Below are 23,658 nucleotides of genomic sequence, written 5' to 3'. Positions count from 1 at the left end.
CAGGGATCTGTTACAACTTTCAATTAACCAGAATATTAATTCAATTTATTCAATCACTTGGGAGTAAGCGCAGACCTGTCAAGGAATATTAGATTCCTCTGGGATGCTGCAGTACTTAGATCTAAAGAACTGTAGTTTCACTCCAGTAATCCCCATCAAAATGAAGCCATTAATATTTATTTGAGAAAGAAAACCACAAATATCATAAGTATTTGACTAACTTTTTTGATTTGGAGTTGTTAACAATACATTTCTGTTTATAACTGGGAAAAAGTTTGAGGCCTCATTTTTCTTTTCTCACTTTGAAAATATTAACAGATTGATAATAAATGGGAAAGTGTTTATAAAAACACATGACCATAAAGCACAAAATCATGGTCCAACGAACAGGGCTTGATGAATGTCATTTCTGCTAGAAAGATGTAGTGCAATTACTGTAATGAGCTACTTTATTGAATAAGTCTCCCACATAAAATATAGTAATTGGAAATAAGCAATTACTTAAAATTACATAGATTGAAGGTGGTAGGTACCTGATTTGTCTGTATTTGAATTTTTCATGCATCTGTGAACTGAAAATTAATCCCAAAGTGCATATGACAGATCATGTGTACAGCAAGATGTTTCTATAAAATAAACTTTTTATGGAAATTACATTATGCTTGGAAAGGTGATTAATGTAGGTGGCAGCAAGATTAAAATGTCATATTACAACGTATAGAAAGGTGAATGCCATTATAATATCATGTTATGAAGTTTTGACATATGTCTTAGATGTGAATTTTGCAAAAAGGGAGTTTTAGATGATGGGTCAAGATTTCTGGTCTTAAGTTATTTTAACATTATAAATTCTGAACTCTGAAAAACACCAGGCATAAAAGTTAAAATATATATATATATATATATATAAATTCTTATGTACACACACACACACCAAATCTTTAGGGCCTTATGAACCTAGCACATGTGGATCCCTGCTCTGTGTGTGAAACATCTTTTCCTTTCTGTGAATTCCACTAGATCGTAAGTGCCATATGATTAGGACGGTGTATTCCTTGTCCACGACATTTTCCTCCATTGTCTAGCACTGTGCATCGTTGGTTCTTGAAATGTATTTGAAGAGTGAATAAATTTATTAATACTCTACATTCTTATGAAATGAATCTTAAGAAGACAATCCTTATTTTCTTATGAAGTGAATCCTTGAAATAACAAATGTGAATCAGGTAAAAATCACAAAGGAGGACTGCTTATTTTGAAATGCATTGACTCACTTGGTATATAGAAAAATCTTGTAAAAGTAGAAAATAAAATGATTGGAAACTTAATTGGCTTGACTTCTTTGCACTTGCATTTTGTGACAATGCTTTAGTCACCAAAGCAGTAGCCTGTGTCACTGTAGATTTGGGAAAATCTCTGACACCTTACACACCAGATGGACTAGTATAATGATAACTGATGATGCATAGAATCAGGGAAAACCAGTATCTTCAACTATTGAAAAAAATTAGATATGTCTAATATACAGAGCTTACGGGTAAGAAACTATAATACATGCTAGGTAGATTTTAAATTATAGAAGTAAAAGACAAAATGACTTTATGGTCATAGCTCATATAAACAGAAAGACAAAGACTGAAAATCTACAGAGATAAAAAAAAAAAAGATGAGAAGATTTATGATTCTGGGAGAAAATGCCAGATGCTTTTAACCATGCAGCTGTTTGTGAATTTAAAATCCACGGCACTCTGATAATACAAGGGAGCAGTCCTTGGTCTCCAATTATGATTCAATTGTATTTGAACTTCAGGTCCAAATGACAGAACATCGGCAGCAGCAACAACTATAACACATTGAGACTGTCTATCACTTAATGGGAAATAAAACTCATAAGGACAACTATAATCAAAAGAGAAGAATGTTAAAAAATACAGTTATGCTTTGTTTAACGATGGGGACATGTTCTGAGAAATGCGGTGTTAGGCAATTTCGTCATTGTGTGAACATCATAGACTGTACTTACACAAACTTAGATGTTATAGCCTACTACACACCTAGGCTTTACGGTACTAATCTTATGGGACTACCGTTGTATATGTGGTCCGCTGTTGACCGAAACGTCGTTATTTGCCTCATGACTGTAGAGCTAAACGTAATTTCAAAGATAGATTTAGCTGCAACCCTCAGCTCTCTGATATCTGTTTTGGAAACGGTACCAAAAACTCTTGATTAACAACCTTCTCTACTACCTATAAAAGATTCTCCGTCCTAGACTGGTTTACTTTTGGCTCTCACTGAATGTACACCTAAGGAATGCAAACAAATTATGTACATATAATCCCAAACTAAAAATGATTACACAATTAAATATTCTGCCAAAAGGATCATTGACAGAGAATTCCTACTCTCATGGTAGTTGAAAGCAGTAAAATGTGTTTTTCACCCAGGACCCAGCCCACCGTTCACGTGTAAAGGTCCTCAGTAAACGACTGTCAATGAAGGAACGCGCACTCAAACTCAGCCGCATTTTGATCTGAGCTCAAAAACGTACTGCAAAGATCAATAAAAACAAAAAAAAGGTTTGCATTTGTATTATGTATTTTTTTGTTTCCTCTCAATTAGTGTGAATAAATGGGCAACCAATTATCTACTTCAGCATTTTTATGCTAAAGAGAGAAGTGCGCAGGGTTTTCGTATTTGATGAACACCACGTCTCCCCTCCCTCGGAACACACTACCCTGCATCTTCACGCTACAGCCCCTGGTTAGGCGGTGGGCTCATGTAACTTCCCACTCCCCTCCTAGAGATATGTCTTGAATGGCATTGCAGAGATGCTAAGCTATCATTTTAGAAAATTCTGTCAGAAGAGTAAAAGCCCTAAAGATGAAAACAGTTGTTCTCTTTCTTTAGGTGAGTAAATCATCATCCTGGAAATTATAGATCAGCCTGAGTAACTTGCTACGTGCAGAGTTACTGGAACAAATAATCAAACACTCTATAATCACATAGAGAATTATAAAATGCTGCACGGCAATCAACAAGGCTTTGTGAAGAGTAAATCTTTCCAGAACAATTTAATTTACTTCTTGAGATTTTAAGACACCAGGTAGACAATGGGGGTAGTAACTGAAATATCATCAAAAATCAGACAAAAAAAAAATCAGCGTCATGGATGATAAGGAAAATAAATCAGTAATTAATACATTGTGCTCAACCAGACTGTTACATCTGAAGGTTAATTTGTTTATGTAACTGTCTTTTGTCTTGACTGATGAACATAAGTGTATTTGCTGAGTCTGACTTCACGGTATGCTTTAATGTCAGTAACCTTTCTTACCTGGGATGATAGGCATGTAACATATGCTATGCCAGGCACGACGCTAACCATTTAACATATATTATTTAATTCTCATAAGAAACCTTGGAAATAAGAATTATCTCTATTTTATAGATGAGGACTGGAACCTACATCACTTAATAGTCTTAATCACTATTCTACTCTGCTTCTCACAAGCAGTTCTTGTCAAGCACATTATGCTGTCTGTGCCTTTCCACGCGCTTCCCTCTCCGCCTGGAGCACCTTCGCTCAATCTTCCTGCTCCTGTAAAAAGGACTTAGTGGGTCCTGTCTCATGTTCCTGTAATACTTTCTACTTTCATCTATTTACCTGTGTTTCTCCCTGTTAGACTAATGCTTCTAAAAGGCAGAGATATCTTGCTCACTGTTGAATTCCCACAGCCCAGAAGAGTGCCAGGTGAATAACAAGTGTTCCATAAAAGTTTGTTGAATGACTGAGTGGACGTTGAAGACTTAGGGAAATGAAAAGGGTAAACAAAAGATAGCAATTACTTGTATCATTTTCCTCCTTATTTTCTTCATGGGTCAGCGTTAATTGTGAGGGTTTATTACAGAACTTGCTGTATGCTTAGCAGAAAGGAGGCAGGTAAGAGAGAGCAGACATTGCCCTATTGTTGGAAAAAAATTCACTGTTCTTTATCATACAAGTTCCCATACTGTACTAGGAAGTGCAGGAGCTCAAGAGATGGCTGGGACAGCCCTCATCCCTCCATCTGTCTCAGGCTGACGTGGGTCTGTGAGGTTCCCTCACGTTTCCTGACACTGTAGGTTCTGACTCCAGAAATGGCACATCAACCAGGACAGCAGGGCCGAAAGATGAGGGAGCTCAGCCAGAGAGCAGGGAGAGTGCCCACATCCAACTGTGGTGGAGACCTTGACTTGGAGGAGATGACTCACTTCTGAAGACTGAGTGGGCTGCTGTTATTACCAGGGTTACTGGAAAGCCATGTTCAGGACTTGGTTTATTCACAAGCACTCTACTGAAGAAACCTAGGGTTTAATTTCAATCACACGGTCAAAAAATGAGTAGAAAACCATTGCCTGATTTCCTTCGGGTTGGAAATTAGAAAAACTCCTCTCAGGATATGCAGGTTTATCCTTTAAACAGGAAGAGAGGGAACCCCTGGTGGGTGTCCCCAGTGTGGGAGTGAGAGGGGAAGGAGTGTGGGAATTAGCCCTCTGGAACACCATTTCTGTGGAGTCTGGAAGGGCAGCCATTCATCCCAAGGGAGTGGAGGGAAAACGCTGTTTCCCGTCTTTGTCCTTTAGGATCTGCAACCGCGGCTTAGAGATTTTACATTTTTGTTTGCTCCTTGTTTACAGGGAGAAGGACAGGCATTTCAGGCTATGTGATAAAGGTAATCAAACAGGGCTATTTTTAAAAACATGGTCTCTGCAAAGCAAGGTTGCCATGGGAATTACTGATGGTTGTTCAAAGCCAGGGTAATTACTTGGAGAAAATCTTGCCTAACACATGCTTTCGTGTTTCCTGCATTGTTTAATCAAAAAACACCCCCACCTTTTGTTGTCAGGATTTTTTTTTCTTTAACTTGTGATCTTCAGGTTCCTGGGGACTCAGTGTTTTCCCTGGCAACAGACAAGTGCTTCCCTCTAGTGCAGTGGGAGTCAGAAGTGTCTCCTTACAGGTAATCGTTAATGGAAAAGTTTTATTTTATTGCTCAGTTTTTCATGTTATGAGAATCATTGAGAAGACAGCTTCTCATTTTCTTTTTATTTCTTACCGCTCTTTAAGGAGAACAGCCTCAATTTGCATTACTTGATGCTGGGAGAGTTTCTTCATGTGGAGTGAAGGACCGTGCCATCCACTTGACACTGACTGGCATTTCCAAAGGCAATCGGGATTGTAACAGAAATTTTCAAGTGCTGGATGAAAAATACTTTACCAGGGGGGCTAACAGTGGTATCATCTCTGTTCAGGACTTTTGTTGTGTGTTAATGTATTTTTTTTTAAGGGGCTTTAGGGTTTCTTAATAAAAATCCTAGATATGGATTTCTTGCCTAAATATGGCAAGAAAAAGGCTTGCCATATTTAAAAATACAAATACCAGACTGTCTTCTCTTTGATTCTGCTTCCCCTACATCCTCACCGCTGAAATTCATCATGTGAGAGTCTCTGTTTTGGGTTTCCCTGGCCCAATGGCACTCAAGAAGGATGACAAATCCCAAGTACTCAGGAAGACGGCCAGGAACTGATGGGAGCTGACGCCGGAAACAGCGGATCCTGAAAGGAATTGTTAAGTCTACTTTTCTGGCAACCCAAATAAAGTCAAAGCTTTACGAACGGAAGGCAGCACTGGTAAGTCTCCTTACTGCTGCCACGATCAGGTAGGTGCTGCTGAAATGAAGAGAAAATATGTTCTCTACATCGCACTTTCTGAATTGGAGCATTTATCCAGGTAATGAAGGCCGTAAGGGGATAAACAGTATTATTGCGACCACAGTTTATCTACATATGGACCAACTAGGCTTACCTGGGATGAAGGGCAACCTAACCATCACTGATAATTTTCCTTGTATAAGATCATGTATTGTGCATTTCAATCAACCGACCTTATAGATGGAGGACTGCCTGCAAGCTTCAAAAATTCTAGTCTCTTTTAGATGCTGAGTGACTTGGATACCACTGAGGAGCAGTGTCTTTGCTAGTTCATTATACTCTAGGAGATCACGAGAGAGGCTCAAGTGTAAGATTACAGAATAAAACTATAAAAATTGTTATCTGACTTTCAGTTAGTTCAAAATAACCGTTAAATGAGAAGATAAAAAGAAGCCACAAAAATATAAGGACATTAGACAAGTCAGAAACGGCACCTGAGGTTCTTTGACCTAACCCAATACAGAGATCACCATCCCTGGGAGGGATGATGGTGAGCACACAAAGCGTGCGCCAAATTCCCCTTAGACTCCTCCCCCCCGCCACCCACCACACCTACCAAGAATCTTTTTATTTTTTTCCTTGCCGATTTCAAAATATTCTGTTCAGGAAATTTAAGAGACATCATGTTTCCTTTTATGGAGAAAATAAATTTTCATAGACCAAGGTTTCAATTTTGTGTTTCCAGTAGGACATTGTTACTAGGGATTTAACAAAGCATGTTGTGGATTTGTCACGTTGAGCACAAATGATATCAGCTCTGGGTACTCTTCCTGGAGTTAGCTGATCAGAACCAAGCCAAGCCTGGGGGTTCACCCACATCTCTGACTTCAGGTCTGCTTTTGAAATAAATTTTAAAAATACATAATCTGTGTTCTAGTAAGGAAAATGCAATTTCAGACTGATTGGCTGAAACCAGGCCATTATCCTCCCACTTGATTATCCACTGACATAAGAACTTTTGCTCCCATGCCCTGTACACAATATTGAATGAAATATAACCGTGGAGAAGAGCTGTGACAAGTTTAATAATAACTTTTAAAAAAGAGTAAAAGTCTTTAAGGAGAGTTAAGAGTACTGTGTGCACATGTGCAAATGCACACAAACACACATTTCATGATTTTTCACTCAAAATTTAAAAGCAAAGGATGATCTCAGTTGAGATCAAATTAGTGGCCTGGAAGATCAAGCAGAACAGATATCTCAAAGCACAGAATAAATACTGAGAGATGGCAATCCTAAGGGAAAAGTAGGAGTGAAAAAGGAGCAGATGGAAAAGTAATAACTGAACAAATAATTAATGAAAATTTTCTTAACAAATATCTTGGTTTAAAAGCTGAAAAGACTCCCCAGTTTGCGCAGTCCAGATGAGAAAAGATATACAAAATATATCCTGGGAAAGTTTCTGAACTCCAAAGATATGTAGAAAGTCTTACGAACTTCCCAAAAGAAACCAGAAAACCAACCAACCAAGCAACGACCAAAAAACATCTAATTACTTTCAAAAGAAAAAAAACAGGACACTGGCATCAGACTTGCCATCTACAATCTTGGAATCTATAACACGGAGAAACAATATGTGTAAATGACTGAAAGAAAATGAATCAATGAAAATCCTTGAACAAATAGAGACATCCTGCAAAGGAAACCATCACCACAGTAACTGAGAACAAAATCACTGGTCTGCAGCAGAGAACCAAGGAACTGGGGAGAGAGACGGGAAGAAGTTCAAGTTTCACTTAGGGAGGGAATGGGGGAAAAGAAGGATGAGAGAAAAGAGCCAAGGTGTTCTGGAAGTCTAACCCCTGTGGGTGGGGAAGACTGGGGAGAGACACAGAATCTCAGAGGATGAAGTTGGTATTTTGTTTTCACACGATAACAGAGAAATGTGTACTTGATTATAAGCAACAGAAAAAAGGCAGTAACAATTCAAAGGAATAAAAAGTAAACCAAGACTTTTAAAGTGAAACACTTGCAAGTGAATTGGATGCTTATGCAAACTCTCATCTTTAATCTCTTTTACAAACTCTGTTATTGATCTTTCATTTTCTTTTCTTTTTTTTTTTTGCTGAGGAAGATTAGCTCTGAGCTAACATCTGTTGCCAATCTTCCTCATTTTTTTGCTTGAGGAAGATTAACCCTAAGCTAACATCTGTGCCAATATTCCTCTACTTTATATGTGGGTCGCCGCCACAGTGTGGCTGACAAGTAGTGTAGGTCCATGCCCAGGAACTGAACCTGAGAACCTGGGCCGCCAAAGTAGAAAGTGCTGAACTTAACCACTACACCACGGGGCTGGCCCCTGATTTTTGATTTTCTAACTGTGGAATCTGAGAAAAAAAATTCCCTTCTACTTTTCAAATGATAAAGAAATAGGTAAATTAGAATATGAGCAAGATAATGTACCCAGAGATAATTCCTACTGCATACTAAGCACTCAGTAAATGGTAGTTATTTTGACTGATTTTAGAGAAACTTGCTCTGGTTATCCTCCCTGGCGTAATAACTGGAATAAGCATGGTTTCTTGCAGAAGGCAACATACAGGCCACCCTTAAACCTGGGCCGCACCTTAGAGATCAGAGCCCTTCCTTGAGCACGTGACAAAAATACAGGTTTGGGGAGGCTCTCGACCTATTCGAAGTCACATGGCTGCTACATGGCACAGCTCAAAAGCTGACTTGTAGAAACGCAAAACTTAAATTCATAAATTTACAAATGTTAAGTTTAGCCATTTCTTCAACAAATATAATCATTTTCTTCATTATTCTCCTGAGACATTAGATTTCAGGACGCCACGCAGTTATGGGGTTCTTTTCTCTAACATACACGCTTAAGAAAAATTTGGTAATTTGAGACAGTGATTCTTACTTTTTGGTCAATGTATTTGTTGTCTTCAATGGCAGACCGTTTGGAGTGATCGCACGACGAGGACGAGGCCGACGGCAGGCTTCGTAAGAGGCAGCAAGTGTCCTGTTGCTGGCGGTCGATAAACTGCTTCATAAAACTCTCCCTTTGCAAACGAAGTACACATACATCAAGTATGACTAATGAAATGGAACAATGATGACATTTTGCAATGAAGTGTTTGCTTGAGCTAAGATAACTCAATGACAAAAGTTCACAGAAAACAAGGCACATCATACCAAGAATGGTGTTTACATTCAGTTACTAAAATAATTAATTTAGAGAAAGCTTTCTGAGTCTTCAGTCATTCCTGTTTAAAAAAAGTAATGTCCCTGGAATAACTTTTAAGCAATAATATTCAGTAATTGATGGTATTTTTTAATCCTATTGAGGTAATAAGATATTTTTTTTCCCCTTTAAAGAATTAGTTCACCTCTCTGAACTTCCACTCATCATAAGAATCCTTGAGAGATAATCTTACATTGAAAGACCCAAAATAACTCAAAAGAAACTTACTTCATCTGATCTCCAAAGCATGGTGAGAATTCAAATAACATCTTTTCAAATAACCACTAATCTTGAATCTAATTTATGGCTCTTTTATACTTCATATTTTCAGGTTTCAAATTCTGGATTTTCTTAAAATCAGAAATGCAAATATATTTCCATTTGAATTTTAAATATTATGGCACCATATCCAGTCTCATACTTTTATAATCCTACCATAAAATTGTTTTTAAAACTAGTTACATAAAAATGTCATATTTCATATTATTCTGGCTCTATTTGTATTTTTTGAGTTATAACTGAAAGAATTTCCTTTAACTATTAAAAATAAGTGTTTTAAAGCATCTTCTATGCAACAGCTTAACTGGAGGGCAAAGTGGTAGAAAATCAAATTAGTATGAGTGGAAAATGCCATAGTTCTTCTTCTAAAAAGTAGGAGACAAATTATATTGTAATCAGACATGGCAGTCTAAACAGAGGCTGTTATAGTAGTACAGAAATCTGGCCAGTGGCAGCTTGTCTATTTACTTGAAAATAGAAGGGTCACAGAGGCAATTTTATCCTTACATGGTTGAGGGCCAGAGGCTGCTGTCTGCCTGCCCTCTCTGCAACCTCCAGCACCTTCGCCAGTTACCTGGGAAGTCAAATCCCTGAGGAGCATCTCAGGAAGCAGTGGGAAGCAGCCTTCTTGCCTCGGCTAACACAGTTGTCAAATGGCTCTGCTCCGAATACATTGCTGAAAGGGGTCAATGGTTTTAAAAACAGGTAGAGAGAGTAGAACTATGGATAACTTAAAAATAGAAAAAAGAACCACATCCACATGAGTCTGAAAGAGGGGCTGAATCAGATTCAAGATGAATCTTTTACAATGTATTTGAGATATACAATTAAAGAAATACTTTAATACCTGATTTTAGGAACTGTAAAATCGGAAGGAAGCTTTGAGATTTTCACCATTTGCGGTCTGTTTGGAAATTTTTCAAAGATTCGAAGGCGCAAAGGGAGCTTTTCTTTGGTGTCCGCATTTGCTTCACTTTGCTTTAGCTAAAGAAAAAAACAAAGAAGAAAAGGGGCGAAATCTATAGACGATTAGATTTTTTGAATCAAAGAAACAATGAGTTGTTACATGAAGAAACAGTAGATGGCAGCAAAGACCCACCAAGTACCCTTCCGTCACCTGCTTTATGCTGCTCTGGGCGCTAAAACTTTGAGCACCAGGAAAACAAAAAACGGAAACTAAACTAAACAAAAAACTGAACCAGAAAAAAAATGAGAAGAAAAATCCATATTATTTTATTCCCCAATATAAGCCCCTTCCACATTATTTTTTACTGTTAACTTATTTATTATCACTAACATATTTAAACAATAAAATTTGTTTTATAAATATATGTGCCAGAATTAGAAATCAAAAGAATAAAAAATAAATGCAAATCCTAAGCGGTAATATTTGAAAAGAGGGAAAATGTCAAGAAAACTGGTCATTTGTTCTAGCAGATTAAAAAGAAAAGCTCAAAATAGAAACAACACTTTTGGTATGTAAAGCAGGAGATTTCTATTTAGTTGTAAAGATACTTGGGAATTATTACATTACATGCCATAAAATATCTCTGCAAGAAATGACAAGCAAATGGCTTTATCTACCTATCTATCTATCTATCTATCTATCTATCTATCTATCTATCTATCTATTTCTATTTCTATAAGATAGTTTTTATATTTCTATGAATTAGGTTTCGGGAAGATGAGGCTTAACATCACAAATCGGAGCCAATGCTGAGCTAAGGAGACATCAGAAGGATGGATCTGGCCAGCAGGATTCTGGCCTGAAACATGAGGTGTGTGCTTCTCCACTTTCTCGCCCCCACCCCGTCCCCTCCCAAGGCTGAATTCCCTTGCGGCCCTTCCTTACGTCTCCTGACCACTCTCCTCCTCTCAGACCTCTCTCCAGACTGGAATCAACCTCTCCACGTCCATCCTGTCTCCTGTCCTGGCTCCCCAAACTGCATCTTTGAACACTGATCCCGTTCAAAGAGTACACCTAGCCCAGGCAGCCTTTTTCGTGTGGATAGGGAAGCATGTTTCCAAAGCCACCAGCTTCATATCCCTCGCCGGGTACACTTTGACTTTATAATTACAGTCTGTCTCGGGTTTGTGGAAAGATTAGCATGAGAGGCCGAGAAAGCTTTTATAGCTGGAAGACAGGTGGCAACTCTTCCCCCCTACCCATATGGAGATATCCAGACTGGCCAGAGAGAACATGAGCACTGCATTTCGGGGGAACATCCTAATTTCAGAACAATATGTGGCTCCGTTGTCTGACTGCTTTATGAGCTCTTAGTGAGATTATATGTCCTGATGTCTAGTTCAGAAAATGTGCCTCTTTTCTCATTCTGCTAGAGAAACTGTTCTAACACTTTTGTTTTATATAATATAAATATTTTACCTTAGCCATTTGTACATGTTATTGAATTTGTGGCTCGCCTTTGGTTTTCTGTCTTAGGTGGTAATCTCATTTAGGGAAGGAGCCAGTGTTATTCATTGCCTCCCAGCCTCCCTAAGTGGAACACCAAGCACAGCACGTCCTCAATAATTTGATGGTTATGATGACGACAGTGATAAAGAATTAGCTCCCAAAGGCACAAAACAAAAACTGCTAGCATTTCCATGAGATGCAGGCAATTAGAACAATGGCTCCATGTAGAAACCAAGAGATTCATGACGAAGAGATCTGTTTTCCAACAGTTTCTTGGCACAACTAGTAAAAAATATTTGTCAGTGGTTAAGTTGAGTATGCAGAAAAAGAAAAAGCAGTTACTATGTTAAATTACACCAAAGAGAAAGGCAATTATATAAGGCCAAAGACAGGCGGAGAAGACAGAGCAGAAATAAGGTGTTTAATTCATGCATTTGCTGACTCATTTTTTTATACATTGATGCAGTCACTTATAAATCAAATCTCATAGGCCAGGTTCCATGCTAAATTCTGGGGATATAAAAATAACTAAGACACAGTATTTGCCCTCACCGAGCCCACATTATAATGGATAGATGGTTACATAAACAGATAATGACAATAAAAAATATAATAGCTACTCTAGCTGAGATATAAACAAAATACTGGGAGCACAGGCTGAGGAGAAAAGAGAGAAATTAGAAAAAAATGAAGGTGTTATTTCTACTTCCAGAGACGTCTTGGGCAGAACGGCTAGACATGATTATGTTAGTCAACACTGGGGCTCTAGGCCTACCAGGACTGGTATGTATATATTATGAGAATTAAATGTCTTCAATGAGACACAAGGGCAACCGCTGTATTCACCAGGACATGTCGTCAAAACAAAAAACAGGGAGCTCTTTCCTGAAAATCTCTCAGTTTGCCCATTCTTCGATCCCCACCAGTCTTCCCTAGTCAAAGATACCACCTGGGCTCCCGCACTCCCTTCTATGGTCCCCCATCTGGTCTGGCGCCTTTGAATCTGCTCTCCATCTGCAGTCATAGTAAACTTCTCACCTTCTGGCTGAAAGCCGTGAGTGGTGTTCCACTGCTCTCAAAACAAAACTCTCAATCTTTAGGTTTTAACGCCACATTTGGCCCCTTCTGTCTGTCCAGCGTCATCTGGCCCTACGTCTACATGATGTTCCAGTCACGTCATCTTCTCTCAGTTCCTCAAAAGTGTCTGGACCCTCTGCCTCAGAACCTTCACATGCGCTGGTCCCTCTGTTGGGAGCTTCTCTCTTCTTCTTTCTCTCTTGTTCTTCATTAACTTCTACCTGTTTTCCAACTTCAGTTCCTCTAGCAATTCCTCACAGAAGCTTTCTCTGACCAACAAGGTTTTCCTTGTACAAGCTCACAGCATATTAGGTTGACCCATATGAAGCTGACGTTCGTGTAGGTCAAAGCAGTCAAAAATCGGCAATTTCTTATGGTTCAATCTAATACATGTCATTTTAGGTTCCTAGAACTGCTGTAACAAATTATGACAAGATTGGTAGCTTAAAACAACGGAAATTTATTCTCTCAGTCTTCTGGAGCCTAGAAGTCCTAAGTCAAGGTATCAGCAGAGCCATGCTCTCTTTGAAGTCTCTAGGGAAGAATCCTTCCTTGACTCTTCCCAGCTTCTTGGCAATCCTTCGTGTTCCTTGGCTTGCAGCTGCATTGCTCCAATATCTGCCTCTGTCATCCCATGGCCTTCTTCCCTGTGTGTTTCTGTGTCTCTCTATCTGAATCTCCCTCTCTTTTCTTGTACAAAGACACCAATCATTGAAATTAGGGCCCACCCTAAACTAGTATGATCTTAACTGATTACATCTGCAAAAATCTAATTTCCAAACAAGGTCCCATTCTGAGGTTCCGGGTGGACACAAATTTGGGGGGAGGACACTATTAAACCCACTATATATAGTGCTATTTGAAATTACCACGTGTGACCATTTGAACACTGTATTTCTTTTCCCTGAGAATGTAAACTCTAGGAGGACACGGATCATGTAGGGGTTTTCATTATTCCATATCCAGGGTCTGCCACAATACTTGATGCAAAATAAGCTCAACAAATATTTGTTGAATAAATAATGATGCTGATCAGGAGGCAGAACTAAACTCTCCAGCAGATAACTGGGAAATAAGAGAAAGGATTTTAGGTATATCCTGAAGAGTGGAGAGATAAGCAGAAAATATCTATTCACTGATGGAATAATTTGTTGGTGTGGAGTATAGATGTTTCTAGATTCACAGACTAGAATAAAGGTAGACCCTGTGGCATTTAACCTGAACTTATGCCTGCCATTGACGAACTAATGAATGTTCAGAAAAAGTTTAGACATAAAATTTTGTAATATTTAATCAAATATCCTAGAATATAATGTTTAACATATGTAGGTTACCAGTATTAAAAAATAATCACCTTGCCTACATGTTTTTCAAATGGAACTTGTCTCATTCTAATTTGTATTAGAGCTATTTATACTTCCCAAAGCTTGTAAGCTCCATAGGAGCAAAATTCCTTTCTTAATTTACTTTTATAGCACTTTCTAGAAAGTAGAAATATAATAACTGTTTGCGAATAAATGAGTTAGAATTCAGCATGAGTTGATCATTGCACCATAAAACTACAAAGAGCAAATGAGAAGCTCTTTTTGATGACTCAGAAGGTTCTTCAGGATCCTGCAAACTGTCTTCTTGAACATCGGGCATCCTTTCTCCATAAATGTGCAGAAGGGCCAGTTAAAATAGAGAAAGATGAGTGGCTGCCCGAAGGGGAGATATATCAGATCTTACTGCTGAGACACTACACAGAATCTTCTGCAAGCAGGAAGGGGCCTCTTTCTGAGCAGCAGTTGCCAAGAGCTCTTTTCTGTTGTTCATGGTTAAGCAGCCTCCACTAAAGAGGGACATGCACACATCCAGTAGACCAGCAAATCCTCTCCTAGGATAGCAGAAATGTGTGCACACACACAGCACAGCCACTCCCTCGCGAACCCACAGCAGCGTTATTTGTAAGAGCCCTGAACTGTAAACTCTTCACATGCCCATCAGCAGCTGAATGGAAGAGTACACTGTGGCATATTTAAACATCTGAATCAATAAATACATCCAAGCACAGGATTATGGGTGAATTTCACAACATAATGTTGAGCGAACAAAGCCAGACAAAACAAAAGGGTACATACTGAATGATTCCATTTATACAAAGTTAAAAAACAGGCCACACAAATCTACACTGTTAGTCTCAGGAGGGTGGTTATCCTTCTACGACTAGAAGGGTGTATGGGGGAGGGGCTTTGAAGGTACAGTCAATATTTCTTGATCTGGGTGCTGGGTGTGTTCAGTTTGTAAAAATTCAGTAAAATGCTTCTTTCCGTATGTATATTATTAGCCACATATACGATAGTGGTCCCATAAGATTAGTACCATACAGCCTAGGTGTGTAGTAGGCTACACCATCTAGACTTGTGTAAGCACACTCTATGATGTTCACACAATGACGAAACGTGTCAGAACGTATCCCCATCATAAGCAACGCGTGACTGTAGTTCAGTAAAAAGTTAAAAAAAGGGCAGATGATGCAGTAGAGCAAAATCATTTAATTCTTACTACACCTCTAATTACCATAACCTTGACCATTTCTCCTTCCCAATCCATGATCACGACTAAGATGCAAAAAGAGAAAAACAGGGGAAAGAGTAAGATGAGATTAGAGTGTGTCTGGGGAAAGGGTGGGAGCGGGGAGGGGGATGAGGCAATCAGGGTAAAGAACAGTATTTCATGGTACTTTGAAGCCACTATAAAGTTTCTTTAATATGTGATGAAATAGTATTCTACCTTTTATCCAAATTCTTTCCCCTTCTTGCATGTAAGCATAGATTTTCCAAGGTTAAATTTACTTTGAGGCAAATGAGTGAATAATATGGATTACAAGAACTGGATAATAATTTAAGATCATTATACCATACCATACCACAAAAGCAGACCTTCTAACATACAGTAATTGTGATTGTAAAAGTCTGCTTAAAAAATTATTTCAAAGATCATGATTCTTGAATGGAAAGAATGTAGTGCAGAGAACCCCAAGATTATATTCTTTATATTGAAAAACCTAATGTAAAGTACAGTACAAAGGAAGGAGTTTATAATGGCTTCAACTGAGCATGAAGTCTGGCTGCAACAGATAGATCAGATGATAGCTTTGTAAAAGACTCATATGCTTAAAAAAATAAGAATTTGCAAAAAAGAAATTAGAATCAAAGAAAAAAATTTCAAACCTTGAGCTTTAAAAAATATAACTCATCTAAGCTCAGTGCTATTCTATGGCTCAGCATCTGTCTTGCTGAGATATCATTACACATTGGGCGGCTGAAAGCCTTTTGCTTTAGTTGTGCTTCTCAAGAGAGTTGGGTGTAATTGCTGTGCACCACACATACCCTGTTCTGCCTCATCACTTAAATCTTCCATATTTCAGCCTGTGCTTTCTTCTGTTAAAATATTCAAACATTACCCAGTTTCAGTCCCTTTCTGAATGCTGCGACAAATAACTGAATTGAAGGATTATATAAAGTAAAAATTTTTGTAATTTTTGGTGTGGTTTTCTAAAAGAAAACAATTTAAAAAGCATTCAGACTTTGGAAAGATTCTCGTTTTAAAACCTAGCCCATGCTAGTTTGAAAAAATGTGCATAGATCTGTGGGTTAATGCAACTGAAGAGTATTTTTTACTGTTCAGTATATGAAAAACGACCCCACTACATTCAACCTGGAGAAAGGAGTTCCTCTTTGTTACCCTAGTAAACGAAGGCTGGATTCTTCTGGCTTCTTTCCCTGATGGCTTTTGCTGGTTTTTCTGGATCCATACATGACACAGTAATTCAGAACTGAGACTCTTCCTTAAGAATAAACCACTATTTTTTAAGGAAGTTTCTCTGCTATTTTGCATCTGTGATTTTACCACCTGAATTTCTTGGCTTCTGGGTTAATACAGATGGGATATCGGGAGTAATGATCAAACATCTTGGTTTTTTTTTTTTTTTTTGTGAGGAAGATCAGCCTTGAGCTAACTTCCGATGCCAGTCCTCCCCTTTTTGCTGAGGAAGACTGGCCCTGGGCTAACATCTGTGCCGATCTTCCTCCACTTTATATGGGACACCGCCACAGCACGGCCTGACAAGAGGTGCAACGGTGCACGCCCAGGATCCGAACCTGTGAACCCTCGGGCCGCTGAAGCAGAGCACGCGCACTTAACCACTGTGCCACCAGGCTGGCCCGCAAACATCTTGGTTTTTATTACTGTCCTTGTGTTACTATAAAACCCTGATATACAAATATAAAGAATATCCCTCACTAGCCTGTTGAGTCCAATAAAACGTTTCTTAGAGGGGAGGACCTTTTTTGCCCTGGGCAAAGGTCCGTCAGACACATGATTGCGTGGAAGACAGTGATACTATACACTTTAAGAATGTTTCCTTTAAAAAGTGTTTAAGTCACTGATTTTTCCCCCTTCTACAAAAAATCTTTAATAACTCCAGTACTTTCAAGGTCAAATTGGGGTTTTATGGATGTAAATTGAAAGGCTAATTTCTTAGTCTGTGTATGGGCCATAAAAGCTACATTTTAACACGACAGCTGGCACCCTGACATGTTCAAAGTAATTTCATAACATTAGCTGATTAATGGCATGTGGTGTTTCCTTTTCTACATCTCTCAACAGATTCAGAGCTGTTACTCACGCGTCCTTACAGTATGCCCCTGAAGAGAATGGGGAGAGGCAAATGTTCTTGGAGGAGCCAGTGCACTGGGGAATTAAGCGGCTGTTCTGTGCTTCCTGGTTGGGGAGCCCAGAGGCGCACTTATGAAGGGCTGTTACATTTCTACCACCTTAAGACATCCCTAAGATGTACACGAAATGTTCACTTTCATTCTCTTGTTACAACACTGAGCCTAAGATCTTACAGGCTTTAAATGTCCTTCAGAAGGTTACTTTGCACAGCAATGTAAATAATATTTGCAACAAGACTAGGCTAGAAGAAAATGCTAACAAGTTAGTAAGAGAAAAAAACTTTTCAAAAACTAGAATACCAAATTATGTTGAATGGATAAGTTTTCCTTATATTACTGTCCCTTAAAATCTCATTAATGGAATTAATGATTTCTTAGAGACAGTAGTAATGAATACAACTTGCTTTTGTATGTTTTTCCTTCCAGCTCCGAAACACCTCTATTTTACCTTATATCTGTCTTGTGCTGTTATTCAACCTAGACACAGTTGTTTCCATTAGGCAATTTACTGAGTCATAAAAACATGTTCATTATGATAAAAAATGCAGTTTTTTTCCTTCACTTCAGTTGAGATTATATTAAAATTTCATGTAAACTAGATTGTTGGTTCTTGTTACAAGATGAATATTCAGTAAGTAATAGGAAAAAAGCCCATACCAAAGGAAATTCAAAATATATGTATATATTATGCTCACATAATTGTCCTCCCTGTTTTGGTTTAGAAAACATAGGGGACAGCATAGTCTAAGTAAAAACAGTAAAAAAGTAAGAAGACGTGGATTTAGACTTTTTTTTCAGTTTTATAATCCCTTAACCACCTTGGATTTCACTGTTCTCAAATGAAAAATGAGAATCTTCACTCTTATATAAATGCCAGATATATAAGTGAGACAGCATATTGCCCGTAATTTGAATTACTCAAGGGAAGTGTGCTATAAAAACCAAAGCTATCACTATGCCACAGTAACTGCTAGCTCCACATGAAATGATCTCATCTCAGTGAGCGGGGATAACTGAAGAGGATGGCACATATGTGCTGTCTGTCCCCTCTCCTCCATCTACTGTGGGACCACCTCAATCTTTCTCACTCTCTCCAATTTCTTTCCCTTCGCTGTTGATTGATGGATTTTCTCAACTGTTTTTTTTGCTGAGGAAGATTTGCCCTGAGCTAACAACTGCTGCCAATCTTCCTCTTTCTGTACTTGAGCTGCCGCCACAGCATAGCCGCTGACAGATGAGTGCTGTAGGTCTGTGTCTGGGAACCGAACCTGGGCCACTGAAGCAGAGCATGCTGAACTTAACCACTAGGCCACTGGGGCTGGTCCTGATTTTCTCAACTCTTGATTTAAAAACTGAAAGTGAAAATAGAGAGAAGGAAATATCTCCTGATCTTGTGTCCTTCCCTATTTCCCTTTCCTTTTGAAAGAGTTGCCTATACTCACCATCTACACTGCTCATATCTACCCTAACTTCGCACTCATCTTCGACCCTCTCTGGTCTCAGGCCTCTCTCCATCACCTCAGTGAGTCTGCTCTTGCCAGAGTCACCAACATTTCCCACACTGCTGAATCCAATGGTCTCTTGGTCATCCATGTTTTCTCTCACTGCTACTCCTTCAACCCACCAAACTGAGTTTCCATTTTAGTCTTGTCCCTTTAAATCCATCTTTCAGAACATCTAAAAAAGAAACACCATTACGTTCCTGGTCCTTAAAGTAATTCAAGGATGGTCAATTGTGAATAGAAGAAATTCTAATCTTAGCATTGTATAAGGTATCTTCTAATGCCTCACCCTTTATACGCTAACATTATTGGTCTGTGCATCCCTCCCACACAGTCTCATCTCACACGTTTGTACCTTTGAATATACTGTTCCCCTGCCTGCCATACACTTTCCCTCTATACTGGCTTAACTCTTATACATCCTTCAAAAATCATCTCTAGGAAGATTTCTCAGAATAACAATAATTGGTAGTTGAAGTAGTAAACATGTGTGCTAGATACTATGCTGAACACTTTGCATTGCTAATATTATTTAATCTTCAAATAGCCCCATGATGTCCCATAATTAGCTCCATATTCTAGCATGTTATAGATGAGGAAACTGAGGTCCAAGAAGCTTAAATCAGCTGCCCGAGGTCATGCAGCTAGAAGTGGTAGCACTGGGATTGGACCACAGTCTTTCTGATTCCAAACCTTTAGCTTCTCAACACTGTTCTATACTGCCTCATCAAAACAAGATTTTCAAAGCAATAGATGCATTTTTACTTCTGCAATTTTGTAACTGCTATTTCTTTTATACAGAACATTTTCTCCAACTTTCCTAACAAAATTCAATTTATCATTTTTAGACACATCTTCACGACCTGCCTCCCACCTGAGTTAGGTATGTATTCCCCTAGTGTTTTCTTCAACCTTAGTGCTCAGGGCTTTGCACTATAACTTCCTAATTACGTGTATCTTTCTTCTATTAAGATAACAGACTTTTAATTAAAGGTAGGACTCTTTGTAGCCCCACAGCCTCACACTGTACATTTATACACTTAACACAATGATAACACAACGGTGATGAGATGGAGAACAAAAAAGGCAACAGCGACCATGTCCCATAAACAGGCTGAAGCGGCCTATTTGTGATACTTCTCACCACTCTCTTATCCTTCTCTTAGGCCCTTTATAGTGTGGAATCGGCCATATTAACCAGCACAAACAATTCTCCCAATTTCAGATGAGTTATACTACTGATAAAGAGGAAGAGGAGAAATGACATGCCCCATCAGATTTTCTATTAGAAACAAAACTATAAAAACCATCTGGCTCCTGATGAAGTCTGTGCTCCCAACTTTTTAAGATAAAAAAGTATAATTAACTATAAATTCTATACAACATATTCATGGTATAAATCTTCACAGATTTATGAGTCTGAACAAGGCAACACAGTAGCCAATTTATATGTTTATATGCTGTGTTATTAGAGCTTACCAAGAAAATTCTTATCCCATTTAAAAGAACACTTTATTTTGAAAGAATTTTAAAATTGCATAAGAGTTGCAAAGATAGTACAGAGAGTTCCTGTATACCCTTGACCCAGCTTTTTCTTATGTTAGCATCTTACATAACCACAGAACATTTATCAAAACTAAGACATTATTAACCTTGGTCAAATACTTTTAACTAAAGTGCAGAACTTTTTTGGAATTCCCCGGGTTTTGCATGAATGTCTTTTTTCTGTTTCAGGATCCCATCCAGGACACCACACTATATTTCATTGTCATGTCTTCTTACGCTCCTCTTGGCTGTGATGGTTTCTCCAACTTTCTTTGTTTTAAATGATCTTGACAGTTTTAAGGAGCACTGGGCAGGCAGTTTGTAGAGTATCCTTCAATTTGAGGATGCCCGATGTTTTCTCATGATTAGACTGAGGTATGGATTTTTTGGAAGAATATCATGGAGATGATATGCTTGTCTCACCACATCAGGGGCTACATGATAGCTATGTGCCTTAATCTTGGGGATGTTAACTTGGGAAAGGTACGTCTGCCAAGTTTCTTCAATGTAAAGTTACGATGCTTCCTTTTCTTTAAACTACGAGTTAGAAGCAAGTCACTAAGTCCAGCCAACACTCAAGGAGAGAAGAATTACGCTTTATCTCCTAGGAGGAAGGAGTAGCAAAGAATTTGTAGACACATGTTAAAACCCTCACAGTAATGAAAAAGAAGATTTTGGGGGGTAGATATTTTGAGGCCATGCAAATATCCTATTTCTCTGTGCAGGTTCACACACTATTTAGCATTCATCAGTAGGTCTTGCCTGCAGCAATTATAACTGCAGTGTTCTAAAGGTGATTTCCTATTTCCCTCATTTATTACTCCATTATCTCTATTTCTTTACATTTACTATTTGGGATTATTCTGTAAGGAACAGTTGTCCTTTCTCCTCGATTTTTTTATTCAGTCATTTATTTCTAAATAACTATGGTTTTTTGAGTATTTATTTTATTCTTTGGGTTATAATCTAATACTATTATTTATTTTATTGCTCAAATTGTTCCCGCTTTACCCATTCTCTTTCAGTTGACTCTTCTACTTTTTCAATATACCCTTGTCTTTTTTTTTTTTTTTTTTTTTAGAGCTCTTCATTGCTTTCTGGCTCCACAAAATGCTTAAATCTCATCTTGTCTTTTCCCTGATTCAGCTCTAGAATCAGCCACTTCTTCAAAGAGCCTTGATTTGTTTTATTGGAGAATGGTATTTAGAAATGACAATCTTAGCACTAGGTTTGCTTATTGTTACTAGTATATCACTGCTTCTACGCTCGTTCAGAGGAAAGAGCTAGGAAACACATGTATGCATATAACCCATGTATACACACATATCTATATTTAGTACCTATCTATGTATGTATCTTATGTAACCACAGAACTGCATATACCACATATCTGTGCATCTATCTACGTATCTACGTGTCTGTATATCTACTGATGCATCTATGTATCTATCTATCTTCTATCTTAAACTGAGTTTATACTGATACTTCTACTCCAATCTACAGCCACAGGGTTCATTCTCGCATCTTCTCTTTGCTTACTTGTAACTTCTTTCTCTGACAGTGTGAAATCTGGCTCTCCTTATCTATAGTAAATTTCCTTATTTGTTCCACCATAGTATACATATAACTAGAATCACTGATGGCATTTACTGCAAAATAAATATCACACTTTAAATTAGAGGTATGGAAGACACATATTTTGTACTGGAGTCCCCAGTCTCCACATTGGGGTCTTGAACCCCAGCCATACTCTGCCCCCTTAAGCATTTCCTTTTCAGGCAACAATCAAGCATTCTCCAGGTATCATTCCTGAGTATGCTTGCGGTAGATAGTAGAGTTGTTCAATATTGCATACTTTGATAAAAAGAGCTTATTAGAAGCATTATGAAAATTCACACTAATCAACATATTTTATGCAAAACAACATGGAAATAGGGATAACATCAAACAAAATAACATGGGTATACATTTTTCATTTCCTAGAAATAATCTAAGTCATTCTCTTGTTAATACCAGAGTAACAAATATTCAATAGTCATACAGCTGTGTGTAAGAAGGCCAGACACGCCCCATCTCCCATTGTGCCTACCACTGAGCAAGCATACTGATTAGAATATAAAGAAAGGCTGACAATGAAATCGTTAGCCATCAATTACAGGGAAGCAGAATTATGCATAAAGAAAAAAATATCGGTCGCTGTTCTTAGACTCATTTCATAACTTTGTGGCTACCTTTGGTTATTAAAAATCAGTCCAGTGCAATCCAGTTTCATATCTGATTCAAACTCCTCCTAACTGCCACTCCTCTGAGCTACAAGTGTGACTTCTGGTCTAGGACTGGGGAGGACATGGTCTCTTCTTTCATTGCTCCACATCTCCTTCTTTTGGGTCTAGCTTCTCCAGAGTGGAGGCCAGGGTGGAGAGTTAGGATAAGAAGGGATTGTCTTTGGAAACCAGCCAAATTTCAGGGTGGACCTCTTGTGGTTTGGTCTGGATCTAGGCCTGTTCAAAGCTGATGGCTTTCTGTAAGGCTGACCATCATAGTGAGGCAGAAATATAAGACTCTGGCCTAAAATGAATGATGTTGACTAGCTGGACCAATCAGATCTCTCGTTGGGAGTTCGAACTTGAGACAGAGATAGTGTTGATTATTTCTAACAGAATCAAAAATCAAAATTTACATGGAGAAAAACAGAGACAGATTATTTGTGTTACCCTAAGGGCAAATCATCGGCAGTTATTAATGCTGTTTTCCTCAAGGCTCCAGTATCTCTTTCTTCCCACCCTCCACAATCTCATCCAGATTTACAACTTCCACTATTATGCAAATACAGAGAACTTCAGTAGACCGAAGAATCAAAGAGGGCAGGAATTTTTATTTGGTTTGGTCACTGACTTATCCCACATGCCTAGAACAGTGCCTGGCACATGGTAGGCACTGGATAAATAACTGAGAAGTGCATTGAACGACCATATTTATATCTCCAGCCAGCCAGCCCTCACTTCTGAACTCCAGACCTATACATGCAACCATTAGCTGTTTCTGCTCAGCCTCAAACTCATCATAAACTCAACACGCCCAAGACTGAGTAGATGATCTTGTCCCTCAAATAGGGTTCTGTGCTAATGTTCCCTGGTTCAGTGAATGGCGTCATCCTCCATCCAAGGAGGCGAACC

The 23,658-nt window shown here is 38.5% G+C and overlaps 2 protein-coding genes across 3 annotated transcripts in view; one reads left to right on the top strand and one right to left on the bottom strand.

Moving 5' to 3' along the window:
- ITGBL1 (integrin subunit beta like 1) overlaps positions 1 to 23,658 on the top strand; it is a 1,366,350-nt gene that overhangs the window by 909,963 nt on the left and 432,729 nt on the right. The gene's annotated exons all lie outside the window — the stretch shown is intronic.
- The window catches only part of NALCN (sodium leak channel, non-selective), a 293,641-nt gene that overhangs the window by 75,647 nt on the left and 194,336 nt on the right, over positions 1 to 23,658 (bottom strand). The window contains exons 15-16 of the mRNA XM_004423148.3: positions 10,072 to 10,208; positions 8,622 to 8,763 (exon numbers count right to left, since the gene is read on the bottom strand). Of these exons, the coding sequence (XP_004423205.1) occupies positions 8,622 to 8,763; positions 10,072 to 10,208 (279 nt within the window). The remainder of the gene's footprint in view (positions 1 to 8,621; positions 8,764 to 10,071; positions 10,209 to 23,658) is intronic.

Source organism: Ceratotherium simum, chromosome 10, assembly GCF_057802395.1.
Source record: "Ceratotherium simum simum isolate JZ-2026a chromosome 10, ASM5780239v1, whole genome shotgun sequence".
In the NCBI taxonomy this organism is placed as follows: domain Eukaryota; kingdom Metazoa; phylum Chordata; class Mammalia; order Perissodactyla; family Rhinocerotidae; genus Ceratotherium; species Ceratotherium simum.
The sequence above is the reverse complement of the archived record's forward strand: the minus strand, read 5'-3'. Positions and strand labels throughout refer to the sequence as shown.